Here is a 26068-nt window from a genome sequence, read left to right as displayed (position 1 = left end):
TAATTCATCATTGAAAGATTAAAAATGCAAAAGAAAAAAAAAAGCTTATGGTTGTGGTAGCCACTATCCAAGACATTCTCTTAGAAACCCCTACCTTCTTGTATTATCCCTGTTCTGGAATCCCCTTCCACTTTACACCAGGATGAGTCTGTGTCACCCACAGAGTAAGTCAGGAAAGTTAACACATCACGTCCAGGAAAAGGTTGAACAGATACTGTAACTGTCTTTGTGTGAGCCCTCTACTGGATCACCTGATTTGGAACTTCTCTAAAATCAGAGAAAAAGCATAAATGCAAAGGAATGAATTGGTCCTAACACTGATGGATCACAAGATAATTATTCAAAGTTAAAGCCAGATACGTAAGAGTACATATTAAAGTGTTACCTGTGTATAGAAATTTTTCCACAGATAAAAAAATTCTGGGAGCTTTGCGCAGTGGCAGTATTGTAGCCGATGAGGTTTATCCGAGGCACAATTATTGCTAATTGAAGAAAATTCTGGGAAATTCAAATAAATCTACTGTGACAGAAAGCAAGATGAATGGTTGCCTGGGAATAGGTAAGGGGCAGAGGGATTGTGGGGCACATCAGAAAACTTGGCTTCACAGGTGCAAACATGTATCAAAACTTATCAAACTGTACACTATAAATATGTGCATTTTATTGCAGAAAATGCTTCAACTGATTGCTCTGACAGTGACTGTAGCCATAAGAGACACAAATATGGGAATCCTGAGAATTTCTGTAACCTCGTACCAAAGCCATAGTGATGGAAACATGTGGATTTAAGTTTATTAGAGTCACACTCCCTGTAGTTTGCTCCCAACTCCCTATTAATCAGTACCTGTGCCAATTTATGATTCTACCAAGTCTTTTTAGGAGACAGTGACATCTGCTTATTAAATAATAGATTTCAGGGGCACAGGCAGGTCCCAGGGGTCAAGTTCTCCTCAAGAGAATATGGGACTATGAAACTCCCTCTGGGACAAGGGAAACAATTCATACTGCCCCCAGATACACCAGAGGCTGTCACAACTGCCCAGTGTTCAGGGTGACCATGATCACAAATCTTGGCATATAGGTCAAAAGATTAGGCCCACCAAGATTAGTATTCTTTCATAGGAGACCTTGAGCAGTAATGCAAGTTAGGCTAAAATGAAAGATGTTCCTTGCTTGCCATTCTGCTAACACCACTGAGACGCAACATTTGGCACTCTCACAAAAGCTCTTCCTCCCTTCACGCTGGCAGAATCCAATTCTGTTTTCAATACAACGCAGAGTGAACAGAATCCCCAAAACTATAGTTGAAAAAGTAAGTCATTTGTTGCAAAAACAAAACATGAGACAGACAACTCCTAAGGTAGGTGATGTGAAGACTGCACAAATCCATCGTGAGTGCAAAATGAGACCAATGAAGTCCATGAAAAACAGAAACCTTCTCTGCAAGCAGCCAGCAGAACAAAGCTTGCCACCTTCTGACCAAAGTTAGGTCGTGTATATGCTTATACCAACTGGTAGTGGAGATGGCAGGAAGGAGTATGGCTTTTTAATGGGCTCCAGGTACTGATGATTCCCTCTGGGGAAGGGAGGAGGAGCAGAGGACTGCCTATTAGAACATGTTGGGGTGACTTGTGCACGATGTGGGATTCTGCCATTCCATACATGGCTGGTTTTTTGTTTTCTGTTTTTCCAGAGACACGGGCAGTGACAGAATTCTGGCAAGGCTTCTGGACAGGTTACAACGGGCAACATTGCACCAGAAAGCTCCCACATATGTTGCACTCAGAACAATCTCCTCAGGGTGGATGTTTAAATGTTATGAGGTTCAACTTCTGGCTGATGGCTACTCAAGAAGGCTAATTAATCTCAGAGCTTCTCTTTGCTGTCAGTCACCAATGGAACAAGGAAATGGTGTATTCCCTGCCATCCTAAGGCCTTTCTCCAGTGTGAACTTTCCAGTGTCGGATGAGGGAAGCTCTTTGCCTGAAGGCCTTCCCACACTCACTGCACTTATATGGCCTTTCTCCAGTGTGAATTCTGTGGTGTTGAACAAGTACATGTTTGTGGCTAAAGGCTTTTCCACAGTCAGTGCACACATAGGGCTTTTCACCATTGTGAACTCTCTGGTGTGCAATAAGGTCAGAGCTCTGGCTAAAGAACTTCCCACATGCAATGCACTCGTAGGGCCTTGCTCCAGTATGAACACTCCAGTGTTTAATGAGTCTGTATTTGTGACCAAAGTACTTCCCACATTCGCTGCACTCATAAGGCCTTTCTCCAGTATGGATACTCTCATGCTGCACAAGTGTGGATTTGTGGCTATACGCTTTCCCACATTCACTGCACTTGTAAGGCCTCGCTCCAGTGTGAACTCTCTGGTGTACAATAAGGTTGGAGCTATGATTGAAAACTTTCCCACATATGCCACACTCATATGGCATTTCTCCAGTGTGGATTCTCTGGTGCTGAGCAAGTATGGGTTTGCGGCTGAAGGTTTTCCCACATTCGCTGCACTCATAAGGCCTTTCTCCAGTGTGGACTCTCTGGTGCTGGACAAGTGAGTCTTTGCGGCTGAAGGCTTTCCCACATTCATTGCACTCGTAATGCCTTTGTCCACTGTGAAAGGCACCCACACATTTGGTGTTACTGTTTGGCTTCCATTGACTATGAGGAGCATGCTGCTGGAAAATATTTGAGCTAGTTGGGAAGTCCTTATAACTCTTCCCTGTCGTACAAGGGATCTCCAGTGGTTCGACAGGGGAGCTGCTCACAAACAAGGGGCTGCCCTTGCCCCCTCTGAAGTGCTCCTCTCCACTGTGCTGCTTCTGGTGGTGAAGGTTTGCAATGAAGCAGAATTGTTTCCCACATACCCCACACATGTATGATTTCTGCTCAGGGTGTGTTCCCTGGGGCTCAGCCACATGCAAAATGTCTCTCAAGACCAAGCCACATGTCTCACAGAGGTGGGCCTTCTGGGTAGAAGGACGTGCCTTGGGAGTCCTGACCTGTGACACTCCCACAAAACTGTTCTGCTCAAAAGCTATCTCCTCGTCATCCATTCCATGCCAACAACCTGAAAGCAGACAAATGTACAGGACAAGTACAAATTAACACTGATGGAAGGGGTGGCCTTATTACATATGCATGTCTAACCGAAGTAAGATCAAGGTCACAGGAATGCCGTCAGAACAAGAGGCCCAAGCTCAAGCTGAGTAAAGGGCTGCGTGCAGTAGTTGGCATCTAAAGATCACAGAATGGGAAAGTCTAAGGGGGAAAAAAAGAAAGTAAAAAGGAATGGAAGAGGCCTTGACTAGGAGGACAGGGTACAGTCTGTGGGGTAACAACCCAGGAAGTACATTCCACGGGGGGACAGGTGAGAGCTGTGCAGCTTGACTACTGACGAGCTACCACTGAGTAGCTGGTATCTAAGGGCAGTTTAGGGCATGTGCACATCTCACGACACACAGAGTATAAGCCAATGTTGAGGGGCACTGCAGAGGAAGCAGTGGAGAGGAACAGGTGAGCTATGGAAGCTGAGGTGGGGAACAGCCAGAGGCCAAAGATCAGAGCATAAGACAAGTGTGTACATGGGAAAGTAAAGTGTGGGAGAGAGGTTAGGGAATGACAGGAACACAGTCCCAACATTACATCCTTCCCCATTCCCATTCCCCAGGGCCACACCCACCCTGAGCTTCTCCAGTCCTGGCTGGAATAACATCTGCCCAGTCAGACATCCAGGTCTTGCTGCCCAGCTCCAGGGAAGGAACCCCATGGGACATGGAAGATTCATCTCCTAAAGGGAAGACGAGACAGGTAAATGGGCAGCACTGATTTGGGTAACCCACCACTCAGAGAAGAAAACCAAGTATTATAAAATAAACCTCAAAGTAGGGTCTTGCACAAATATCTCAGTGGTCTCAGCCAGCAGTGACCACTCTGGTCCTGCAGTTCCTGACCCAGACAGGCTGCTGCAGACATTAGATAGAGGGAGGGGCCAGAAACTGGGGGACATGGGCACATGGATCTGGACAGGGCATCCCGGCAGGGAGAGAACAAACTCTGTTAACAGGAAGGACTAGACTATCCTTGGGAGATAGGGGAGCAGCAGAGCCCAATATAGGACGCTGGGGTGGGTGTGAGGGACTTACTCAGCGAGGCCATAAGTGCAAAGTTCTCCAGCATCACATCACGGTACAGGCATCTCTGAGCCTCATCAAGGAGACCCCACTCCTCCTGGGAGAAGTACACAGCCACGTCCTCAAAGTTCACCTGTCCCTGCCACAATGGGGAGAGCCAAGTCCATGAGTAGCCTCTCTCCCAAGGACACCCATCCAGGCCCCCACAGATGTCCCTCCTGCATTTCTTCCTACCTAATTCCTCAACTCAGGAAATATAGGGAATGGATGCCAATGGTGTCTGCACTCTCCTAACCATGCCTTTGTTATGGTGCCTGCCAATAGCAACCACAGGCATGTGGTCAGAGAGGCACCATCTAACCTCTGGGCCCAGCCTGCAGGACTGCTCTGTTCTCCCCATCCCCCACCCCCACCTCCTGACAACCAGTTCTCCTGGGGCTACTAAAATCATGCTACCCCACAACCAAAGTTGGGCTCACCTTTCTCCTTTAGGCCCCCAAAACCAAGACCCAGGAGCCATCAGTTCACACTACTTTTCAGGTGCACAAAATTCTGGATCCAACTCTGTCTCACAACTCTGGCCCCCCACCCAGTCACTGGTCTCCACCATCACTTTCCTGGCTCACTAACTGCACTGCATGGCACATTCTTCCTCTTAAACCTGCCTACACACCACCTGCTACTTTTTGGATGTCTCCATCATGAACCCCTCCACAGAAGTCCAGTCCTGTGTCCAGCAGCTCACCTGATGCCTCCACTTGGTGTTCTCTGGAACATCTTAGACTCTTCACATAGGCAACAAATTTAAAATCCTAATATCCAATCTGAGTTATGTCTAGCACTGATTTGCCCATCTCTGCTGACGGAGCTTCTACCCTTCCAGCTAATATAGGCTAAAACCTTGGGGTTCTCTCTCTCACACATGAAAAAAAAATCTGATCACACTTCTCCCACCTACACAGCTCCCCTCCGGCCCATCCCTTCCTACCACTCACCTGGAATGTTGAAGCAACCCCCTCCCCGGTTTCCTTGTGTACACCAGAGCTCCTTCTACCCTCACCACACACAGTCTGTTCTCCACTTGGCATCAACAGGGTGCCTGTTAAAACCTGGAGCAGACCACCTACCTCCTCCACTCCATACCCCCATGGCTACACAACTCTCAGAACAGAGGCCTAGCTATCAGCTGGTCTAGACCTGACTCCCGGCAACCTGCTCCTGATTCCTACCACCCATGGGTGAGACCTGCTGTTTCCTGAAAACTTCCCTCTCAGTCTCTCCTCCAAGTACATGCACATGTTAGTTCCTGTACCTGGAACAACTCTCCACATCTTATTCCAACAGTTACCCAAAATGAGAAGCTTTCTATATAACCCCTGGCCTGGGCTCAAAATCCTGGGCTGGAGACCTCTCCAGGGTCCTCAGACTCAAGACCTGAGAGAGTATAAGAGAGTGCTGTATGATACCCAAATCCTGGAGACCAGGTGGGTGGGGGGGTCAGATGGCTGAGAGCACAGACACCCTTCCCTCACCTGTACAGGGTCCATAATTACTTCTGAGTTCATCGGAACCTGTGGGAAGAGGGAGACTGTGAGAGACAAGCAAGCACGAAGGAGCTCATGCCTGTCCCCTACTGCTGACCAGGCGCAAATACCCCGGGCTAACTGCCTACCTTCTGTGCCTAGGTCTTCAGGCCACCTGACAGCTGTGTTACCTCGGACTAGGTCTCTCTTTCTGTGCCTCACCGGCCGCCTCATTTCCTAACCTTGTCTGTCCATTCCACAAGCAGCCTATGAAATACTTTTAAAAGCCTTCAGATGAACCCTCTATAGCTCCCAGCACGCTCACAGTGACGTTAGAGCTGCTCCGGCTGACACCGCAGGTCTAAGTCCTCCTCACACTCTAATCCTTGCACACACCAAGGCTCCAGGTTTCCCGAATGCTCCGTCTGTGTCGCCTTCCAAGCCTCTGCATCTGCTGGCCCCTCTGTCCGCGACGTCCCTCCACACCCCGCCACACCGGCGATCAGAAATGGGGCCCAACCAGGGGCGCCCCTGCTGTCTAGACACAGGGGCCTAAGCGGCAGCGCCCTGAGGCGGCTCTCATTCGAGGGACTGCGTTTAGAAACGGAGGTCGCGCGAGAACCCGAGGGCACAGCACCCACCTGCGTCGGGTCGGTCAGCGCGACCGCGGCCACCGGAACCTGCGGACCGGGGAAGGCGCGCGGAGGGGAGGGGGTCATTAGCGGTCGACAGGTGCAAGGACCCGATCCTCAGGTCCGCCTCTGTTCAGGGGAGACAACGCCTCCTCTCGCGTTTGCCTTCTCGTGTCACTCAAGCCTGACAGCTGTCTGGACACTGACCCGGTAGGTTAATCTAAAAACAAACAACATGTCTGCTCAGGAGGGGAACGGAAGTCTCTCCCAGACATCTCCCGCACCAACGGAAATGCCCCTCTCCCCAGGCTTCATTGGCCCAGCATCGCAGAGAATCCTGGGTAATGTGGTTTCCTTCGCGACCACACTGGAGAGAGGCGTGTGCGCCGCCTCTGGAGCCACCGTAGCTAGCGGAGTCTAGAAATTGCGTCTCCTGGAGGACTGGCGGGGCTGCTCTTTCCCTTAAAGGAGCCGTCCCCATATTTCCCATAAGGGCGAGCTGTATAACACATTACAGAAATGCTTAGAGATATTATTTCAGGACTCTGCGCAGAGACTGCTCACCAGAAAATTAATTTCTCTCAGATTTTTACAGGTGGAAGCTAATAAATATTGTCATCAAGTAAACTCTTGTAGCCTGCAACTCTGGAGTTAGTTTTGTGAGCTCAGCGTGGAGGGCGAGGAACCAGAAAGACTCGACACCCGACCAGGTGGACATGAAGAGGGATATTAAGCGCCGCTCAAGCACGTGGGCAGTGTTTGTGCCTCTGATCACCTCAGAAGTCATTCCTCCTGACTGTATAATCAGTGACTGTGTAGAACAGGGGTGCAGCCCCTTTTTACAAAATAGTATTTCTTACTCTGTACATAGAGATGTATTCAATTCCTTGTAGGTATGATGAAGTCCCAGAACCTAAGTCAGGTTGGGTGGGGTGAGGAGGTTTGGAGCCGACGACTAAAGAAAGAATTCTTAAGACGTCGTTGGTGCGAAATGGTGGTTTATTAAAGCACGGGGACAGGACCCGTGGGCAGGAAGAGCTGCTGCCCCGGGTTGTGAAGGTGGGCATGTTATATACCCCACAGTTGGGGGGAGGTGGTGAAGGAATGGGAGATTTCGACAGAGTTCTCACTTGCTAGGGAGGGCCAAAAGGTGCGGGGGGGGGGTCTTTGCCCTTATGGCTTGATCAATGTCGTCTTTAGGTCAGGCACTAACATCAAGATAATGGGGGATTCTTGGTGGGGCATTATGATCTGGCTATCATTTACATTCCTTTCTACTCCAGTCTCCTCCAGTTTATGGTGGGAGGGGGACATTAGGGCTTCAGGAACCAAGAGTTATTTGCCTCTGGAAATTTGTGCTATGGATAAGGTAACCTCCCTGTTTAGGTCTCTAGGACATCTTGTGGGGCAAGGGAGATTCCTGTTCTGCAGGATTGCGATCCCTGCAAGTTAACTATTTATCGTTTTATGGCAGTCAGGGGTGCCTGAGGAATGCTACACATATGGAGGGGAGCGGGTGAAGAGGGGGTGCAAGGCGCCAGCTTTTGCTTTGTCCTCAGCCAGCCTCCTGCTCCCTCATCAGGAATGTTACAAATGTCTGAAAGAAAGGCGATGTACCAAATGTCGTTTGGGAGTCAGGAGGGCAGTAAGAACAGTCTCTATGCAGAAAAAAGTGGCCACGAAATTAAATTTCTATACACAGTAAAAATGTCTCTTAAGAAGTTGTGACAGAGGTGCCAGTCGTTAAGCCTCTGCCTTCAGCTCAGGTCATGATCCCAGGATCCTGGGATGGAGCCTCAGGCTCTCTGCTCAGCAGGAAGCCTGCTTCTCCCTCTCCCACTCCCTCTGCTTGTTCCCTCTCTCTCTGTGTCTTTCTCTGTTAAATAAATAAAAAATCAAAAAAAAAAAAGAATTTGTGACATAAGACTATTATTATATGAGGCCCCAAATGAGGAATGTAATGGAAAACAAACCCACAGAAAATAAAATTCTAAGCAAAATATTTAAGATCAAGGAAGAGTGATCCCAGATGAAAAGTCTGCAATGAGAGAAGGAATCAAGATTGTGAGAGAGGTACATTTTTTTTTACAAAATAGATGATCATTTATTTTGTAAATGCAAATATATTCCCCTATGGAATTAAAATGATGGAATTGATATGCAAATGTTGGAGTTTGGAGTGAAAAGTTGAGAAGAAATTCTTGAGACGTTATTGGTGCAGAAAGATGGTTAAAATTCAAGTATGGAGACAGAACCTGTGGGCAGAAGGAGCAGCACTGGGTTTATGAGGGGGTAACTGATTATGTAATCTAAAGTTGGGAGAGGGTTATGCATAGCCTAAGTCTCTAAGGAATTTGGAAGCAAGATTTCCAGGACCTTGACGAACTAAACCCTTGAAGGGCTAGATATCATTAGGAAAAGGTCATTTATTACTGCAGAGCAAAACCTTAGTCACAAGACCATGTATACAAGTGGGTCATATGCTTGAAGGATGATTGCTAACATATATCTTTGGTGGGGTAGAGATAAGGGAAATTTCTAAAGGAATTTTTATGTATTAGGGCAGCACAAATATTTTTTTCCCTAAGGAAATTCAACCTCCCGAAGTGGGGCTTGAACTCAGAGCCCCAAAGTCAAGAGTCACACACTCTACCAACTGAGCCAGCCAGACATTCCTGGCATTTTTGTATGCTAAACTAGACTTACAGGATCTTGGAGGTCAAGATAATATTAAGCTAAGATTGCCTTTTGCCCTCAGCAAAGTATTAACATCAAGGCAGTTGAGTTCCAAGAGGAAGGTCACCTGCCTATCTCAAAGACTTGTTAATGGGCTTTAAGTTGTAAGGAAATCTATTTTTTTCTTTTACCTTTGTTCTCAGCATCAGAATTCCCAAGCATTCCTTCAGACAACATCCACTGAGAGAAGGCTAGTTGTTTAAAGTTCTAAATCCCTTATATTTCTAAATGTATTTGTAACTCTGTTTACCTTAAAAATAGAGGCTGCCAGTTATTTTACTAGCAATAAATGGGTTTATTTGGAAAAAGAGAATTGCAATCCAGGACAAACAGGCTGCAGCAAAACCATAGGCAAGACTGGGGAACAAAGGACAGACAGAATTTTTTTTTTAAAGATTTTTTTTTTTGACAGAGAGAGAGAGATCACAAGAAGGCAGAGAGACAGAGAGAGAGAGGGGGAAGCCAACTTCCTGCTGAGCAGAGAGCCTGATGTGGGGCTCCATCCCAGGACCCCGAGGTCATGACCTGAGCCAAAGGCAGAGGCTTAACCCACTGAGCCACTCAGGCACCCATGGACAGAATTTTTCAAGGAGAAGCAAGGGAACTTGGGAAGGCTGTTATGAACTACACATCCATTGAAGTAAAGAGGGAGTTCAAAGTGTGGTCATTTTGCACGGACTGAGCTATTGTCTGGGGTGGGAGGTGAGGAAAACATTTCTTCCTATGGCTGGAGTGTTAGGGTCCGTGATCAAAGGAGTGAGACTGATACAAAGCGAAGGTCAAGCAAAGCTTTATTTTGCGCCAAGCATGGAGAATCAAACCATTTGGGGCCGCCTCTTACAGAGAGAGCGAGCGACTCCCAGCCTCACAGAATAACTTTTATAGAGCAAAGGCCATGTGGTTGAGCCTGGCCACACACAGGTGGCCAATGAAATTGTAACACACAGAGAAAGCTGCACAGTCATGCTAGGTCACACATGGGTGGCCAATTGAATTACAATTCACCCCATAGTAGCTATTTGAACTAGCCTATCACCTTGGTCAGAGTTGGTGCCCTAGTTTGGCGCCCAAAAGGCAGGGCCCACACTCCGTGGTAGCTAGGGAGACGGCATGCATGCTCCACTGACTGGATGTTTACCTGGCCCGACTCAACCCTGCATTTGGACTCTGTTATCTCCACCTGACCTGACCCGCCGTTGTATTTGGGCTCTCTTATCAGGGACTGGTCGACCACATTTCACTGGTTTCTGGGACTTGGTTCTAAGTAAATTCCTCAGGGAGAAGGCAGGGTTAGTTTAAGTTTTACTGCATAAACAACAAAATGGCTGTTCAACCGAGATGGACCCAATCTGGCTAAGTAGGCCCTTAGAGGATTAGTAGAGTAGTATCAATAGGCAAGGTCCTGCTCAGGTAAGACCAAGTCCATCTCTTCCTGTTGGGTCTGCAATTAACTACAAGTGGGTGGGAGTGAGAACTTCCCTTGCAGAAACCTCCTGACTCCATTTTAGTGAAGTTTCCCGTTACTAATTTTCACAGCTCAAATGTATTACATACATATTTGTGAATTTTAGCTTAAATACAATAAATAGAATCAGAATGTATACTTGTCAGACCAGAAGAGGAAAAATTTGGAGTATATTTTGTTGACCAAGAAAGAATTCACTGCCAAGTAAAGCGTACGGACTCTTGCTTGGGCAATTAGAATTGCAATTTGGAGACAGAGATTCAGGTAGAAACCTTGATAGTGCTCTGAGGAAGACAAAGAAGGGGGCAGAGTTATAAAGATCAAAGTTCAAGAGTTCGGTTCCCATTTTTCTATCATATACCTGACATCCCGGATCAGCTTTGCTGTGCATCAGGTGGACACTTGGGTTAGGTTTCACCCTAACCCATGCTATGTCGAAGCCTGAACTAAATAACTAAATAACTAATGCCACTGTCATGTCATGTTCTCAACTCCAATGCTGACTCCTCACCTCCTTTCCAGAGTATTTTCGCTAGTACTTAACAAGTACTTCCAGGGAATTTCAGGAAGGAGTTAATGCTACATCATCATTGGTGCTCACGAGTCATTCCAAGGCAGTGATGAATTTAGTCACTGCTCAGCCCACAGATAAAAGGGACAGAAGATTTTGGGGAAATGAAGATGGACAGGAAAGAAATGGATCCAGTGGCAAGGGAGGTGCTAGGAGAGCACATGCTAAAGTGGTGGCATTTCTTTTACCAACTCTTCCCGGTGTCAGTAATAGTCCAGCCTTAGTCCGCTCTGCCTGCAAGGGTTTGCTTTGTACGTGGAGACGAAAGGGCAGTGGGAACACAGAATAGAAAGGGATGAAGAAGGAAAACCTGGGACTGAGAGCGTGTTGGCTTATGGTTTTGAGGCGCATTGTCCTACGTTGGGCCCTTAAAAAGGGGAAGGGCACAGATGTGCGGGGTGAGGCAAGAAGGCGAATGCTTGGGATGAACATCTGTCTCCCCGCCTATGTTCAGAACTGCGTTGCTTTTCTAGTCCATCAGGCCTTGTTTCACCACGGCTGTCTCTGACACTGGGCATCGCCTTGCAAGGGAAATTTGGTAACGTACAACTGGTTCAGTACAAGGAAGCCCTTTGTTGTGGTTTTCAAGACCCTCTTAAAGTCCTTCAGGAGAAGGAGACGGTAGTAGCACTAGCTCCGCAGGGAAACCGGAATCCAGGGACATCTACATGTAGGACAGTCTCTGGAGGAGAGTATGGGACAGCTCTTGACCCGGGTCTCTACCGCCCCATGTCTCTGCCAGTTCGCCCCCTTCTGTCACGTTGGGCTCTGTGAAAACTACATTACCCGAAAGTCGCTGCGCCCCGCGCCGCCCGCGCTCAGCCAATGAAAGCGGTCGTTCCCCACGGCGGAACGCGCTGGGCAGGACTTCTGGCGCGACCGCAGGGGCGGGCGTTTTGGGGTACTTGGGGGCCGTTCTCTCTGATCAGAGGTTCGGGGAGGCTACCAGGGGCTGGGGGTGGCGGGAGCCGGGAGCCGCGAGAGGAGGCTGGTCTGAGGTACGGCAGCGGCGAGGGATCGGGGTCGCGCGGGCTGGTCCTCCTCCCGGTGTTCGCCCACAGAGTCTGATGGCAGCGGCCGCGCGGAGGGACCTGGCTCAGGTAGGCGCTGACACCGGGCTCGCCCCGCGCAAGCTGAGCCCCGAGGGAGCGGCCCCCCGGGTCCGGGACGGTGAGGCGCTCGTGTCCGCGGCCGCATTTCTGTTGGTCAGTATGATGGGGCGTGGGGAGGTTACGGGGCCCGAGCTAGAGTCTTAAAGCTGGGGACTCCCGCGTGTCCTCGGAACAACCTGAGAGGGGGTGGTAACGGTGGAAAGGCAGCCCGAGCGGCCGGGCCTTCGTTCCGAGGGCGCTGATGGCCACGGAGGGTTGTGAACAGAGGAATGACCCATCTGTTGCTCAAAGTTTTCAGAGGCTTTTTGGGGAACACAGGGATGGGGTAAGGAGGGTGGAGGAAGCCCATACAACGGACTGCTGGAGAGCTGTGACTCGGACTGGACCGTCCTGACGGTAGTAGAGGGCGGGCTGATAGATCTATCAGAGCAGGGAGCCCCTATGTGGGGCTCAGAATCATGACCTTAGCTGAAGGCTGACTGAGCCACCCAGGTGCCCCTACCAGTTAATGTTTAAATAAACGCCTTCTTCATATAAATATCACATTCCTTTAGTTAAAAGTCATGTGCAAAACACATTGTCAATACCTATCCGTTTATTTGCACTGAAAATATTGACAAAGGTGTTAATTATGAGGACAATAAGAGTCACTACTTAGGAAAGAATTCAGTTCCAGTAATGGCCCCACAGGCTGGGCACCACTATTATTCCCATTTTATAGAAGACAACACTGAGGCACTCGGGGGTCGAATATTTATCCTAAGTTACACAGCTGGTAATGGGCATCCCTGAGGACGTAATGGGCATCCCTGAGGAGGAAGCCCGGATGATGTGATGGGCTTGGGTGGGCGTTTGTGGCCCAACACTGTTGCCTGCTTCTCATGGCTTTGCTTTTCTGTAGGTTCCTGTTGCTGCAGATTTGCTTCCAAACCATGCAGAGGCAAGTAGGGGGTATCCCAAATCCTCATCCTGTTTAGTTCCCACCTGTATGGGGTGCAGGATTCTGTGACTCTTTGCCTGCCCTTGTCCCTACTCTTCCATCCCTGATCCCTGGAAGATGATCACCTAAGGTCAGGGGCCTGAGTCCAGACCAGAAATTACAGGGATTGGTTCCCACTTCTGGCAACCAGTGGCATGACATTTGTAAGACCTTACGTTCATGGTGATGAATGTTAGAAAATGCTGGAGGTGAGGCTGGGCCGGGAATGCTCATATAAACTTAGGTCCATCATGTCTGGTGGAAATAGTAGGAGACAGAAATAAGACCTGATGGAAGCCAGGAGCTAGGCCTCTCTTCTGGAGTGGTGGGAGCCAGGGAAGGTTTGGAGCAGAAGGGGGAAGTGACAGATCCAGACTTAATGAGTTGCTCCCACTGCAGAGCAGAGAGCAAACTGGGGGGCGGAGGTGGCTGCGGTTGTCCGAATGAGTGTTATTCGTGGCTGTGGAGGTGGGATGTGGGGGAATCTGTGTCTGTTTTTTCAGTAGGTGCAAGCAGACTCTTTGATGTGGAGGGTGGGAGAGAGAAGTGGAAGGAGCAGTGACTCGGAGATGTTTGGCCATAGTAGCTAGAAGCAGGCAAGTACCACCATGTCAGAGTTGGTGGTAAGAGTCATTTTCCGTGGGAATATTAGGAGTCAGGTTGGGGCTGTGTTGAACTGATGCTTCAGAGACACACAGTGCATGTGTCGAGTGGGCATCTGGACATGAGTGTGGAGTTGAGGTGAAGAGGTCATATTGGAAACACCCAGAGTACAGATAGTGTGTGGACCGGGACGGAGCCAGGGGTCAGATTTGGTGGAGCATCTTCAGGTGACAAGGAGGAGAGTGTGGGGCCAAGGACTGAGTCTCTTGCTGGACACCTGCATTGGGGTAGTGGGCTTCACAAAGACCCAGGAGGGAGAATAGTGTCCCTATGGTCAGGGTGTAGGCATGAAGAGGGTCTGACAGGGCCAACAGACGTGAGATAGATACAGAGACAAAGCAGCGGGGTGACAGTGAGGCTGGTGCCACTGCTTATTCATTCAGCTCTGGGATTCCCAGGCTCTTGTTCTGACTCTTGCTGGGACCAGGGGATTAGCTCAAGAGAAAAATGGGATCCTTTGGGACAATTGTAGGCCTCCCTGGAGAGACAAGTGGGCTTGGGCTTCGAATAAGCATCAGAGGAAACTGACAGGTGAGGGGACACCTTTGCAACACAGAAGTGGAAGAGGTCCAAGGGTGTCTGAGATCTCTGTGTAGTTCCTGGTGGCTGAGGATGAAGCAAGGATATGGGCCTGGCAGGAAAGCCTTGAAAGCAGGCTGAGGGGTTGCCTCTGGCAGTCAGGGTCATTGGAATTCTGGGACAGAATGGGATTCTGATTACATTTTCCAGGCACCCTCTGGATGGCATGTGCCACACTAGCATGTGGTGAGGCCAGGGAGATGCAGGATGTGGGTTGGGAATGCTGGTGGCAGTGAAGGGAGGTGTGGTACAGCAATGTGCATGTTGGGTGGGAGTGTAAACTGATGGCTCCAGGCTCTTGTACTGGGAGCTAAAGGGAGAACAGTGGCCCAGAGTTAGATGTGTTTGGACAGCACAGTCTAGGAGACCGCAGGTCAGTTGTCTGGCAGGCCCAGAGCTCAGATGGCATTTACCTGCGCACCTGCTGTTGCTGAGGGCCTCTTGGGACAGTGGGGAGCAAGCAGCCATCAGTTGCCCCAGGGCTTGATATCTCCTCTAAGGTGGGGACCTCTGGAGGAGGGTGGACGCTTGTGAGGGTGCCTAGAGTCCTGGGAAAGGAAGCCACACATCAGCTCAACTTTCCTGTCTTGACAGGATCACATGACCTTTGAGGATGTGGCTGTCCACTTCTCTTGGGAGGAGTGGGGGCTCCTTGATGAAGCCCAGAGACTCCTGTACCGTGATGTGATGCTGGAGAACTTTGCACTGATGGCCTCTCTGGGTAAGGTCCTTACAACCATTGCAGTGTCCTGGGCTGGGCTCTGCTCTTCCCCTTTCCCTCAGGGGCAGGTCTCGCCTTCCCAGGGCCGGACCATGGGCATTTCTTCCTGCCCTGTGCACGGGAGTAGGTGCTGTGATAGCCTGGGCTGCGTGCACCACCCCTTCTCTCTTGAGCAGCCTCAGTACTTGCTGCCCCAAAGCTGAATTTGGATTTGGGGATTAGGAGTCTTGCCATCAGCCTAACAGATTACAGCCTATTGGCCTCCCTGTGGCCTGGGGATGCCGTAAAGATCCCCAGCAGCTCCATGCCCTAGGCTCTGCTCTCCTCCTCTGGCTAACATACGGGCAGTGCCTGTCCCAGCAGTTGAGGCGCCGACTTGGCAACTGCCTCCCTGTGTTGTTCTCGCAAGAGTCTCCTCCACTTTCTCCTGTAATATTTAGTTTTCTTTCCTGTGGGCTGCCATGGGGTGGTCACTTTTACCTGCCTGTGTTCTCTCTTCCCCAGGACTTGCATCTTCCAGCGCTCATGCAATCACCCAGTTGGAGTGGTGGAGAGAACCCTTTGTGCCTCCCTGTGCAGTCCTGACTGCAGCCACGCCGAGAGGTACTTGGAGGGTGGAGCTGGGCAGGTGTGAACCTGGGGTTGGGCTCAGGACACACCAGGAACCCTTCTGCTGGGCCCTGATGATTTGGTGCCAAGGCACGGTCCATGGCTAATTTCCGTCTTTTCTCAGTTGCACACTTACTATGTCTACTCTGATTTCTGACCCAGGGCTGTCCCCCACATCTCTAGCCTTCCTACTGCTCCCTCTGCAATGCTTCCCAACAGTGGCCTTCCTTTGTATTCTTTGTGAGATGGTCAGTCAGGCACGGCCACAAGAGGAGACACAGGAGCAGCTCAGGAGAAACAAAGCTTATTCTGCTCAGCAGGTCTAGAGAGACAGTCATGACATGCTGGGGGTGAGTGTGGGGAGTGGTTCCCAGGGGAGGGAGCACCCAGGGAGTGGGCTCAGGCAGGCAGGGGGAAGCGGAGAGTGAGTGAGGACCTATGAGCATGTGCCTTTCCTGGGGGTCTGGGGTTGGGGATACACAAGATTTGGTGTGAGTGGATTTCATTTGGAACATTTGAGTGTCCCTAGGTCACAGGAGGGGGCAAGAAGGGGGACTGTGACAGGAACCAGCCTTATCACTTGGTTAAGCTGGTCACAGCCTGGTTAAGGTGCTCACAGCCTGTTTGTGGGGATGTTGAGGCAACAGGAAAATACGAAATTTAAAAGGTTACAATACAACGAACGCTGTGATGTCTCAACATCATTACCGGTACTAACGGTGATGGCTACTGCTTGCCACCTGGGTTGTAGGGATGTTAAAGGTGACTGGAATAGCTAGGTCTACCCATCAAAGGCAAACTTTGACATAGGTGACAACTGAGAGGAGTGCTAGTAGGCCTATGATGAGGATTTGAAACCCAGGCCACGGGCAGGCCTGCGCTTCATAGGGAGAAAGCCAAGGGAACAGCTCATGTACCTCTTGGTTTAAGGGAATCTACTGGAAGATTTTGGTATATTATGAAAGATTTTTTACTTCTTGGCCCAATTTTCATAGCTTTGCTTCTGTCTGGAATTACTCATTTATATACAGCAGGAGGTACCCCGAATAGCTCCAACACTCCTTTCATGGCTAGTAAACAGTTAAGCCAGTCTGTTACCCATGCCATTTGGGCTTAGAGATTTGCGTGCTTGTTGCATAAGGGACAATATTTAGCAGCCTTTGTCCATGGTCTTGAGCGGGCTGCCAAGAGGTTGGCAGTCATGATGTGAAGTCGTCGGACACAAAGCCTGCTCTACTGGGGTCAGCCCTGGTGTTCTGTGGTATGGTGGGTCTTGATAAGATGGGAATAAAAATTGCCTGTTTTGCCTGGTGTGATAGCCAAGGGGAAGAACCTGGCAGATAAAGAACCGTGGGGCCCCTCAGGGTACCCGCTGCTCGCTGGTGCTCACACTCACTGGGTGTCAGCAGGGGAGAGTATATAAAGCGCTATACCCATGAGTTTGGGCCGCAGTAGAACCCAGACGTGCTGTTACTGATTTACTGATTTGTTGGAAAGAGAGTGCGCGAGTGGCGGGAAGGGAGACAATCTTAGGCAGACTCTGCGCTGAGCCTGACACCAGGCTCGATTCCATTACTCCACGATCATGACCTGAGCCGAAACCAGAAGTTGGATGCTTAATGGACTGAGCCACCCAGGTGCCCCTCAGGTGCTGTTATTTACAGCATAATGTGCCCATGAGATAGTTAGCATGAAGAGGGCAAGGGACCTAACATGGGGAACTGTCAAGTGCAGCTGGCTCGGGGGCACAAGCAAGAAGTCCATGGGGGTGACTTGATTATAATTTGCAGCCATTTTGCGTGAGTACGTTGGGAACAAAGGCAGGTGGTGTAAGCAGATAAGGTGCTTTGGGGGAACCCTGTCTGGGTCCTAACAGTACAGATTGTGGGCAGTAATTGGGCTGTTTAAATTACTCATGGATAGGGGCACCTGGGTGTCTCAGTGGGTTAAGTCTCTGCCTTTGGCTCAGGTCATGATCTCAGGGTCCTGGGATTGAGCCCTGCATCGCAGTGGGGGGGGGGTGTCTCTGCTCAGCAGGGAGCCTGTTGCTCTCTTCTGCCTGCCTCTCTGCCTACTTGTGATCTCTCTCTGTCAAATAAATAAATAAAATCTTAAAAAATTACTCATGGACAACTCAGTAAATGTATGTTAGGTTCCTTGAAAGGTAGAGGTGAACAGGGGCTGTGACTGGTGGTAGGCACTGAATAAAATATGTTGCCCAGATCTGCCACAGCAAAGTTGTCACTGGGCACCCTTTGGATATCTTCAGTTAATTCAGTTATGTTAGGTATTAGAGCCTTGATGGGGAGAGCTTAAGCTTTGGGGTTTTGATAATCAACAGTTAAGTGGCACTGTTGGTAGAAACCTTGAAAACTGGTCAGATAGGATCACTGAAAGAAATTATGAGAATCATCACCCCTTCATTTAGTAGATCTTGAACAGCACTCTGAAGGCCAGCAGTCCCTTGTTTCAGGTAATACTGTGGTGTGTTTCCTACCTTCAGCAGCAGGGGCAGCCCCAGAGGTTTCCATTTGGTAATTCTGACTGGTAGCACCAGGGACCTTGGCTCATTCCAGCTTTGTTTGTGGCACCTCTGTCTATAGTAGGAAAACACAAAGCGTTAGGGGTTCCGGTGACAGGCATCCAATTAAGAAGGACCATTGCAATGTTGACACTGAGTGCAGTTTCTTTGGCACGAGTGGTTTTACTGGCATTACCCAGTAATTGAGAGGGGCACCTCCTTTAAGTCTGAATGGGTTGCTTGGAATGTTGGTGACTTGGGCTCTTGTAGCCCATAAAGTTAGGAAATGTCTAAGAGTTCCAGGGAATTAGTTGAGTTGTATGTGGGTGATTGCCCTTGGGTGGTATGATGGGGCCTGAGGACTAGCTGGACCCTCACCAACTTGGCCTTGGCAGTTGCGGATTTTGGAGCTGGAAGCATCCTTGGGTGGTTCCAGAGTAGTGGCTCTCTGAGCCACCAGACCTGTGGGTAATAAAGGGTGAGGCTCCTCTAATAGTTCCTGTAGCTGTTGTAATTTGGGGATGGCTTGCCTAGTAGTTATTTCTTGGGGTCTCTCAGTTGTCCGTGAGTCCCCCAGAGGCAGTAGGGTTGTCAGCAAGTTGGGAAAGAAGGAGCAGACTAAGTAGCATAAGTTGGGGGGAGGGGACTTGCACACTGGGAGGCCCATGTGGTGAGCCAGACTGTGTCAGGGGGAGCCCTCATGGCCCGTCAGGAAACCAGTTCCGTCCTGTGTGTGTGAGACTTTTGGTGAGGTTAAGCAGCGCCGCCCTCTGTTGGGAAGGGCACCTGCAAGAACAACTCCTAGACTCTGACAAAGGGGCCTCCCCTGGATTGAAAACACACTCGGGATTTGTTCGGAGTACCGACAGACCCACCGAACTGTCCTCGTTTCTGCGGAGGAGCATGAGGGCTTCCTTATGGTTCTGTTGCCTGTCTCCAGGCCGTGAAAATCCCAGTCGGTAAAGGCAGGGCTTCTGAACCCTGAGGTCTGGTAGAACTTTCAGATTCCTCACCTGAGTCTTTTCTAATCGCATCAAGAGTTGTGGTCTCTGTCATCCCTGTCCTGGCCTTTGGGATGTCCTCTATCCTCCTTGGGTGACTTCAGCCCAAAATGCCATGTGAGATTCACACTTGTCAGGCCAGAGGATCTTTAGGTAAAGTATGTATCTTAGGCTCTTCAGTAACACCGGCAGCTGCCTCGTCTCTGTGGCCGCCTGTGAGCAGGAGCTGCAGGGCTGTACTAAGTGCTCCTGGTAACCAGGGAGTGCCTTTCCCCCATCTCTTTGCATGAAATCTTTCAAAGTAGTTTGGATTTCCAGTCTTCTGAAGTCACTTGTTTCAGTTTCTAATTCCTTGTGATCTGTGTTCTTGACCTGCTGGGTCTGGAAAGACATGGGGTGCTTCCTTCCTGTGGCCCATTTCTTAGGGTAACCTCAGCTGGATTGGACTGTTGAGAAGAGCTGTGGTGGCCGGATGTTCTTTTGGGATCGGTCTCGGACCTTGGGAGCAGAGTTGGCAAGTTGATAGGCAGTGGCATGAAGCAGAACCCAGAAGGGTTTTGAAGGCATTTACCTTTCTTGAATTATTGGCTAACTTCCTCTGGTTATTGAGAGGTGCTAGAATGAAATGCTGGGATCCTGGGCCATAAGAACTTGAGCCATTTATCTCCAGGGATGGGACCCATTGATGCCCGTGGGCTTGGGAGGCAGAGAGCCCCAGCAGTGACACACACAGTGTAGGGGTCACCAGCAGCACCGACCCTCTCAGGGTGCCATGGCAGACTTCCTGACTGAGATGCCACATCCCTGCTTAGGAATGAGGGGCAACATGGACTAGAATGGGAACACGAGAAACCTCCCAGTCCTGGTGCCACAAGTCCACAGGAGTTCTCTATCCTAAGGGCTACCCAGCCCTCCTCTGCTGACAGATCAGCTAATAGCCAACAACTGATATGCAGTGTTTCTTTGGTGGCCGCAAGGAGCTTACCCTTCCACGCTCACGCTCAATTCCAGTGGAGCCTTCATAATGTTTTTACCCAATGCTACCAGTCTGTCTCTTACAGGAGCACTAGGAGAATACTCCCTCTCCTCACCAGCACCTGTTGAGTCAGGGCTGGCCAGAAGTGAAGTCTCAGGGTATTTTAGGGGAATGAGCACCACGGTTTAGGGTGGAAAGCCTTGGCGGTGCCTGGGAGAGGCCACACAGAGCAGCCCAGAGCAGCACACAGGAAGGCCAGCATGACACCCAGCCTTTCCATACAGTAGACAGCCGGTTAGTAAGCCAAGCAGTTAAGGGGCATTTACTAAATCTTCCCTCACTTGTGAGTGACTGGCATCACAGACCATCCTGTTTGCTATGTAAATCATTTTGTATTCTCTTATGAAAATAGGAGCAGCCATGACAGGAGAGGTGCAGGAATAAAAGAATTTATTATACCCAAAGATCTTGGAGAGACAGTCACTGCATACTGAGAAGGGGGGGGTCACCTGGGAGGGAGTCCCAAGGGAATGGGCCCAGCCAGGCCGGGGGGATATAGAGAGGACCTGTGCCGATCCCCCTCATGGGGAGGCAGGGTGGGCTGCACAAGAAAAGGAGTGAGGGGATTTCCCTGGTGCGTGTGAATGGGGCTAGGTCGCAGTCAAGGCGGAGGGTAGGAAGGAGGACTTGTGGCAGGGGCCCACATCATGCTAGTGTATGTGGTCGCAGTTCATGGCCTGTTTGTGGGGAGGTTGAGGCAGTAGAATATGCAGTTTTCAGGGTCGTAATACAGCTTTCAGAGAATGTGTCATGAGGTGTGTGCACATATCCTTAAGAGTTCCTGAACACCAGCTATTTGGTTGCATTTGATTGTCCTCTGGGCCTGCCCACACCCTCCTGCACTGTGTTCCCGTCAGCAGCCTTGCGGAAGGCCATTTGCAGAGAAGTGTGTTGGAGACCCAACCTCTCCTCCCTGAGTTGCACTCTGTCCTAGTGTCCTCGCTGCTCCTGAGGCTTCCCACCAACCCACGAGCTTGCCAGGTCCAGTGCAGCACAGCGAGCCCTTCCTCACTCTGAACCTCGGGCCTGATTCTGCCAGCACCACGACAGACTGTTCCCTGGGTGTGTGAGACATCTGTAAGCACGCTGCGCCTTCCCACTGACGCCTGCAGACACTCATCAGCATCTCTTTGCTTTCAGGTTGGCACCATAGAGCGGAAGCTGAGGAAGCCCCTCGGGAGCAGAGTGTTTATATAGAAGGGGTGCTCAGAGCAAAACTTCAACGCCAGAGGCTGCACTGTGGAGAGAAACCTCTGAGAACAGAAGAGAGTGTGGAGGGTGGAACGGACTTCCCAGTTAGTTCTGGTTTTCTCAACCATCAGGTGACCCGTGGTGGAGGGGAGCCACAAGGGAGCACCAAAAGTGGGGAGGCCTTTCACCCTGGGAAAAGGCATTACAAATGCAGCGAATGTGGGAAAGCCTTTGGTCAGAAATACTTACTTGTTCAGCACCAGAGACTACACACTGGAGAAAAGCCTTATGAATGCAGCGAATGTGGGAAATTATTTAGCCATAAATCAAACCTTTTTATACATCAAATAGTTCACACTGGAGAAAGGCCTTATGGGTGTAGTGAATGTGGGAAATCCTTTAGCCGCAATGCTGACCTCATTCAACACCAGAGGGTTCACACTGGAGAAAAGCCTTTTACATGCAGTGAATGTGGGAAAGCCTTCAGGCATAATTCCACACTTGTTCAGCATCATAGGATTCACACTGGAGTGAGGCCTTATGAGTGCAGTGAATGTGGGAAATTTTTTAGCTTTAACTCAAGCCTCATGAAACATCAGAGAGTTCACACTGGAGAAAGACCTTATAAGTGCAGTGAATGTGGGAAATTCTATAGCCACAAGTCAAGCCTTATTAATCACTGGAGAGTTCACACTGGAGAAAGGCCTTATGAGTGCAGTGAATGTGGGAAGTTTTTTAGCCAAAGCTCTAGCCTCATGCAACATTGGAAAGTTCACACTGGAGAAAAGCCTTTTAAGTGCAACGAATGTGGAAGATTCTTCAGCGAGAATTCTAGCCTTGTTAAACATCAGAGGGTTCACACTGGAGCAAGACCTTATGAGTGCAGGGAATGTGGGAAATTTTTTCGCCACAGCTCCAGCCTTGTTAAACATCGGAGGATTCACACTGGAGAAATGCCTTATGAGTGCAGCAATTGTGGGAAATCATTTAGCCAGCGTTTCAACCTCCTCCAACACCAGAAAGTTCATGGTGGAGAAAAGTCTTGAATACAGCTCATATGGACAAGCCTTTAACCAGAGGTCAGCTCTGATTCAGCAAGAGAAACTTTACAGTCCAGATAAGTCTAATGTATACAGTAAATGGGAAGAAAGTCTTCAGCCAAAGGCTTAACCTTGTTGAGCCCCAGAATGTTCAAACTGGAGAGAGACTTTAGGAGTGCAGTACACACACAGTCTCCTTGTCAACCTAACAAAACAGAGAGCAGCTCTGGAAGTAGCCCTTTTGAGGGAGCCAGCAGCTGAACATTGTTCATCCAAATATCCTCACATACTGCCTCCTGAGAAGAGAATTCTCTGCCTGGAAGCTCCAGGGAGAGGGAGCCCTGTGTTCTTGGCTGTACTAGTCTGGATGGAGTGGCCGCCTCTATCATTGGAGTGGGGAGAGAGGGAATGGGCTTAGTTCAATGTGACTGGCTCTTGCTGTTCTTACTGAATATTAGATGTTCTTGAGGAAGTGCTTCCTCATTTGCTATATGCCCTATAGGACCATTTCCAGAGACTCTTAAGTTGTGTTTTTATCATTTCCCCCAGTTTTGATGGGAAGCAGGCCTGCAAAGCTCTTCACACATTGTCATGCAGGAAGTTGATCTAAATATTTAACTTTATGAGAACTTGCCAACTTGTGTTCTAGATGGTTATGCCATTTCATATTTCCTTCCAGAGTGTTAGATTTCCAGTTTCTTCACATCATTGCTGATCCTTGTATGTAAGACATGGGCCATTCACTCCAGCCATTCTAGTAAGTTTGTGGCTGTGACCTCTCTAATGACTCAGTGTTGAGCATCTGTCTCTGCTTAACCTGCCACCATATATCTGTAGTGAATTATCTTTTCATGTTTTTTGCTTCCTTTTAGAAAAATTGGTCAGTTTCTTATTGTTTTGTGATTTAATATTATATACATAGAGGTTCCTTATTTGCTATATGGTTTACCAGTGTTTTCTCCCAGTCTATGCCTTTCTTTCCCTTTTTTTTTCCTTTTTAAAAATTTTTCAGTTTTTTTTAAATTTTTTATTTTTTGTAAACATATATTTTTATCCCCAGGGATACAGGTCTGTGAATTGCCAGGTTTACACACTTCACAGCACTCACCATAGTACATACCCTCCCCAATGTCCATAGCCCCACCACCTTTTCCCAACCCCTCTCCCCCCAGAAATTTTTCAGTTCTTTTTTTTTTTTTAAGATTTTTTTTTTTTTTTAATTTGACAGAGAGAGAGAGGGACGACAAGTAGGCAGAGAGGCAGGCAGAGAGACAGAGGGGAAAGCAGGCTCCCTGCTTCCGAGCAGAGAGCCCGATGCGGGACTCGATCCCAGGACCCTGAGATCATGACCTGATTTGAAGGCAGAGGCCCAACCCACCGAGCCACTCAGGCGTCCCAAATTTTTCAGTTCTTAACAGTCTCTTTCCTAGGGCAGAATTTATTAATTTTCATAAATTTCAATTTCTTTATTTGTTAGCAGCTGCACATTTGGTATTACATTCTCTTTTTCTTATGGTACTATATCTTTGCTTATAAATTAAAGCCTAATCTGAGTATGCTGGTGTCTTATGTGTTCTTATCCAAACTTGTGAAATCTTTGTGGATTTAAATGTACTTAAAGATTTTCAGTGTATGTAGAAATACTTATGTGTTTACATATCCCCTAACTCTTCTGAAAGAGCCTAGAAAGCAGTGGCGTTCCGGTAGATGTGAGCTTACCCAGTTACTGGTACAGGTTTTCAGTAAAAAGAACCAGAACTCCTTAGAGGCTGTTTCCATGTTGGTGCAAGAAAGAACATGAGCCTAGGAAATAGTCTTGGATTAGTCAGTAAATGCTCACAGAATAATGCTGATGTATTAGCTTTCTAGTGCTATCCTAACAAATTACCACAAACCTGTGGCTTAAACATTTTCTGTTATAGTACTGTAGGTCAGAAGTCCTACACAGGACAGGTCTCAATAAGTTAAAATCAGGGTGTTCACAGGGATGTATTCTTTTCTGGAGTCTCTAAGACAGATTCTGTTTTCTGCTCATTTAAGTTGTTGGACTGTTTCAGTTCCTTATGGTTGTAGGGCTTATCTTCCTGTTTTCTCTGTGACTCTCAGCTTAGGCTTGTCCCTGAAACATGTAGGAACTTTCCCTACAATATTTAAAGCTAAAACAGTACCAACTGCATACAAAGTCTTACAAAACAAAGTTTAAACACTTCCCAACTAATTAAGTGGACACAATACTACATGACACTAAATGTGGATGATAGTGAAACAAATTACAGAGCAATGCCCACATGAACATAAGATACAGCAAAACCATGACGAAAAGTTTTTGGAGGTGGAGTGATGGCGGCAGAGTAGGGGGACTGTAAGATTGCCTCATCCCACAAATACAACTAAATATGATCATCCTAAATACCCCAGAAATCAACCTGAAGACTGGCAGAACAAACTCCACAACAAAAGAGAAGAGGCCACATAAAAGAAGGTATGAAGTGTGGTGATATGGTTTAAAAGAGAACAGGATCATGGCTGATGTGGGGAATCATGCTGATGGAGATAATCAAGACATTTCCACAGAGGGAATGCACAGGAAAACAAATACCTGTAGCAATTAGCTTGGAAGGCATGAAGGGCCAAAAAGAGAGGAAGATAATCACTGAGACCCTTAGCATGGTGACAAAAACAACAATCAGATGAAGAGGGCAATAAATGCAATTAGAAACACCTGATGCAATGAACATCAGGCTAGAAAAAGAATGAATGAATGACCTAGAAAAGTAATGGAAAGTAATAAAGATGGACAAAAGAAAAAATTATGCAAAACAAGAACAGACTCAGTAACTCCATCAAATGTGCTAACATTCTCATTATAGGAGAGGAAAGAGGAGAAGAGAGAAAACTTATTGGAAGAGATAATAGCTGGAAATTCCCTCATCTGGGGTGCCTGGGTGGCTCAGTTGGTTAAGTGTTTGCCTTTGGCTCGCATCAGGCTCCCTGGTCAGTGGGGAGCCTGCTTCTCCATCTCTTCCCCATTTGTCATCTCTCAAATAAATAAAATCTTAAAAAAAATTCCCTAAATTGAGGAAACAAACATATCTACATCCAAGAGGCACAAAGAACCCCTAACAAAATCTGCAAAAGCAGATCCATACCAAGGCATATTGTAATTAAAAAGGCAAAATATAGTGGTTAAAACAACAACAACAACAACAACAAAAAACTTTAAAAGTGGCAAGGCAAAAAAAGACAGTTAATGCAACTGCATAAGTCTGTTGGGATTTTTCAGCAGTATCTTTCCAAATCAGAAGGGAGTGTGTAGGATATATTCAAAGTGCTGAATGGGAAAAATCTACAGCCAAGAATACTCTACCCAGCAGGACTATCATTCATAATAGGAGAGATAAAGAGTTTCCCAGACAAAAACTAAAGAAGTTCATGACCACTAAACCAGTTATGCAAGAAATATTAAAGCGGACTCTTTGGAAAGGAAAGACCAAAACTGACAGTATTGAGGGTAGGAAACACAAAACTAGTAAATATGACAACATACACCTAA

At 48.3% G+C, this 26068-nt stretch overlaps 2 protein-coding genes and 1 non-coding gene across 6 annotated transcripts; 2 read left to right on the top strand and 1 right to left on the bottom strand.

Annotated features, from left to right (window-relative positions):
• The first annotated feature begins 425 nt into the window (after window positions 1-425).
• LOC123391283 lies at window positions 426-560 on the top strand. Its single transcript, XR_006605909.1, has one exon. It is a non-coding gene; the product is annotated as a U4 spliceosomal RNA (small nuclear RNA).
• Window positions 561-639: 79 nt separating this feature from the next.
• ZNF772 (zinc finger protein 772) lies at window positions 640-6584 on the bottom strand. Of its 4 annotated transcripts, none has more exons than XM_004776891.3 (5): window positions 6301-6584; window positions 5669-5707; window positions 4149-4275; window positions 3686-3793; window positions 640-3073 (listed from the first exon to the last, which is right to left on the bottom strand). In XM_004776891.3, the coding sequence occupies exons 1-5, from the start codon at window positions 6376-6378 to the stop codon at window positions 1929-1931; spliced, it is 1497 nt and encodes a 498-aa protein (XP_004776948.1). In that variant the 5' UTR covers window positions 6379-6584; the 3' UTR covers window positions 640-1928. The 4 variants fall into 4 exon arrangements, with proteins under 4 accessions (XP_004776948.1, XP_012903557.1, XP_012903558.1 ...); XM_013048103.2 differs by having other exon boundaries at window positions 4149-4269; XM_013048104.2 differs by lacking the exon at window positions 5669-5707.
• Window positions 6585-11922: 5338 nt separating this feature from the next.
• On the top strand, window positions 11923-22642 carry LOC101683770 (zinc finger protein 773). The gene is made up of 5 exons (XM_013048095.2): window positions 11923-12268; window positions 13077-13115; window positions 14991-15117; window positions 15622-15720; window positions 21425-22642. The coding sequence occupies exons 1-5, from the start codon at window positions 12131-12133 to the stop codon at window positions 22519-22521; spliced, it is 1500 nt and encodes a 499-aa protein (XP_012903549.2). The 5' UTR covers window positions 11923-12130; the 3' UTR covers window positions 22522-22642.
• The last annotated feature ends 3426 nt before the right edge of the window (window positions 22643-26068 follow it).

Source organism: Mustela putorius, unplaced genomic scaffold (genome assembly GCF_011764305.1).
Source record: "Mustela putorius furo isolate JIRA1106 unplaced genomic scaffold, ASM1176430v1.1 tig00000196_pilon_pilon_pilon, whole genome shotgun sequence".
Lineage (NCBI taxonomy): Eukaryota > Metazoa > Chordata > Mammalia > Carnivora > Mustelidae > Mustela > Mustela putorius.
This window is presented reverse-complemented; position numbering and strand designations above follow the sequence as displayed.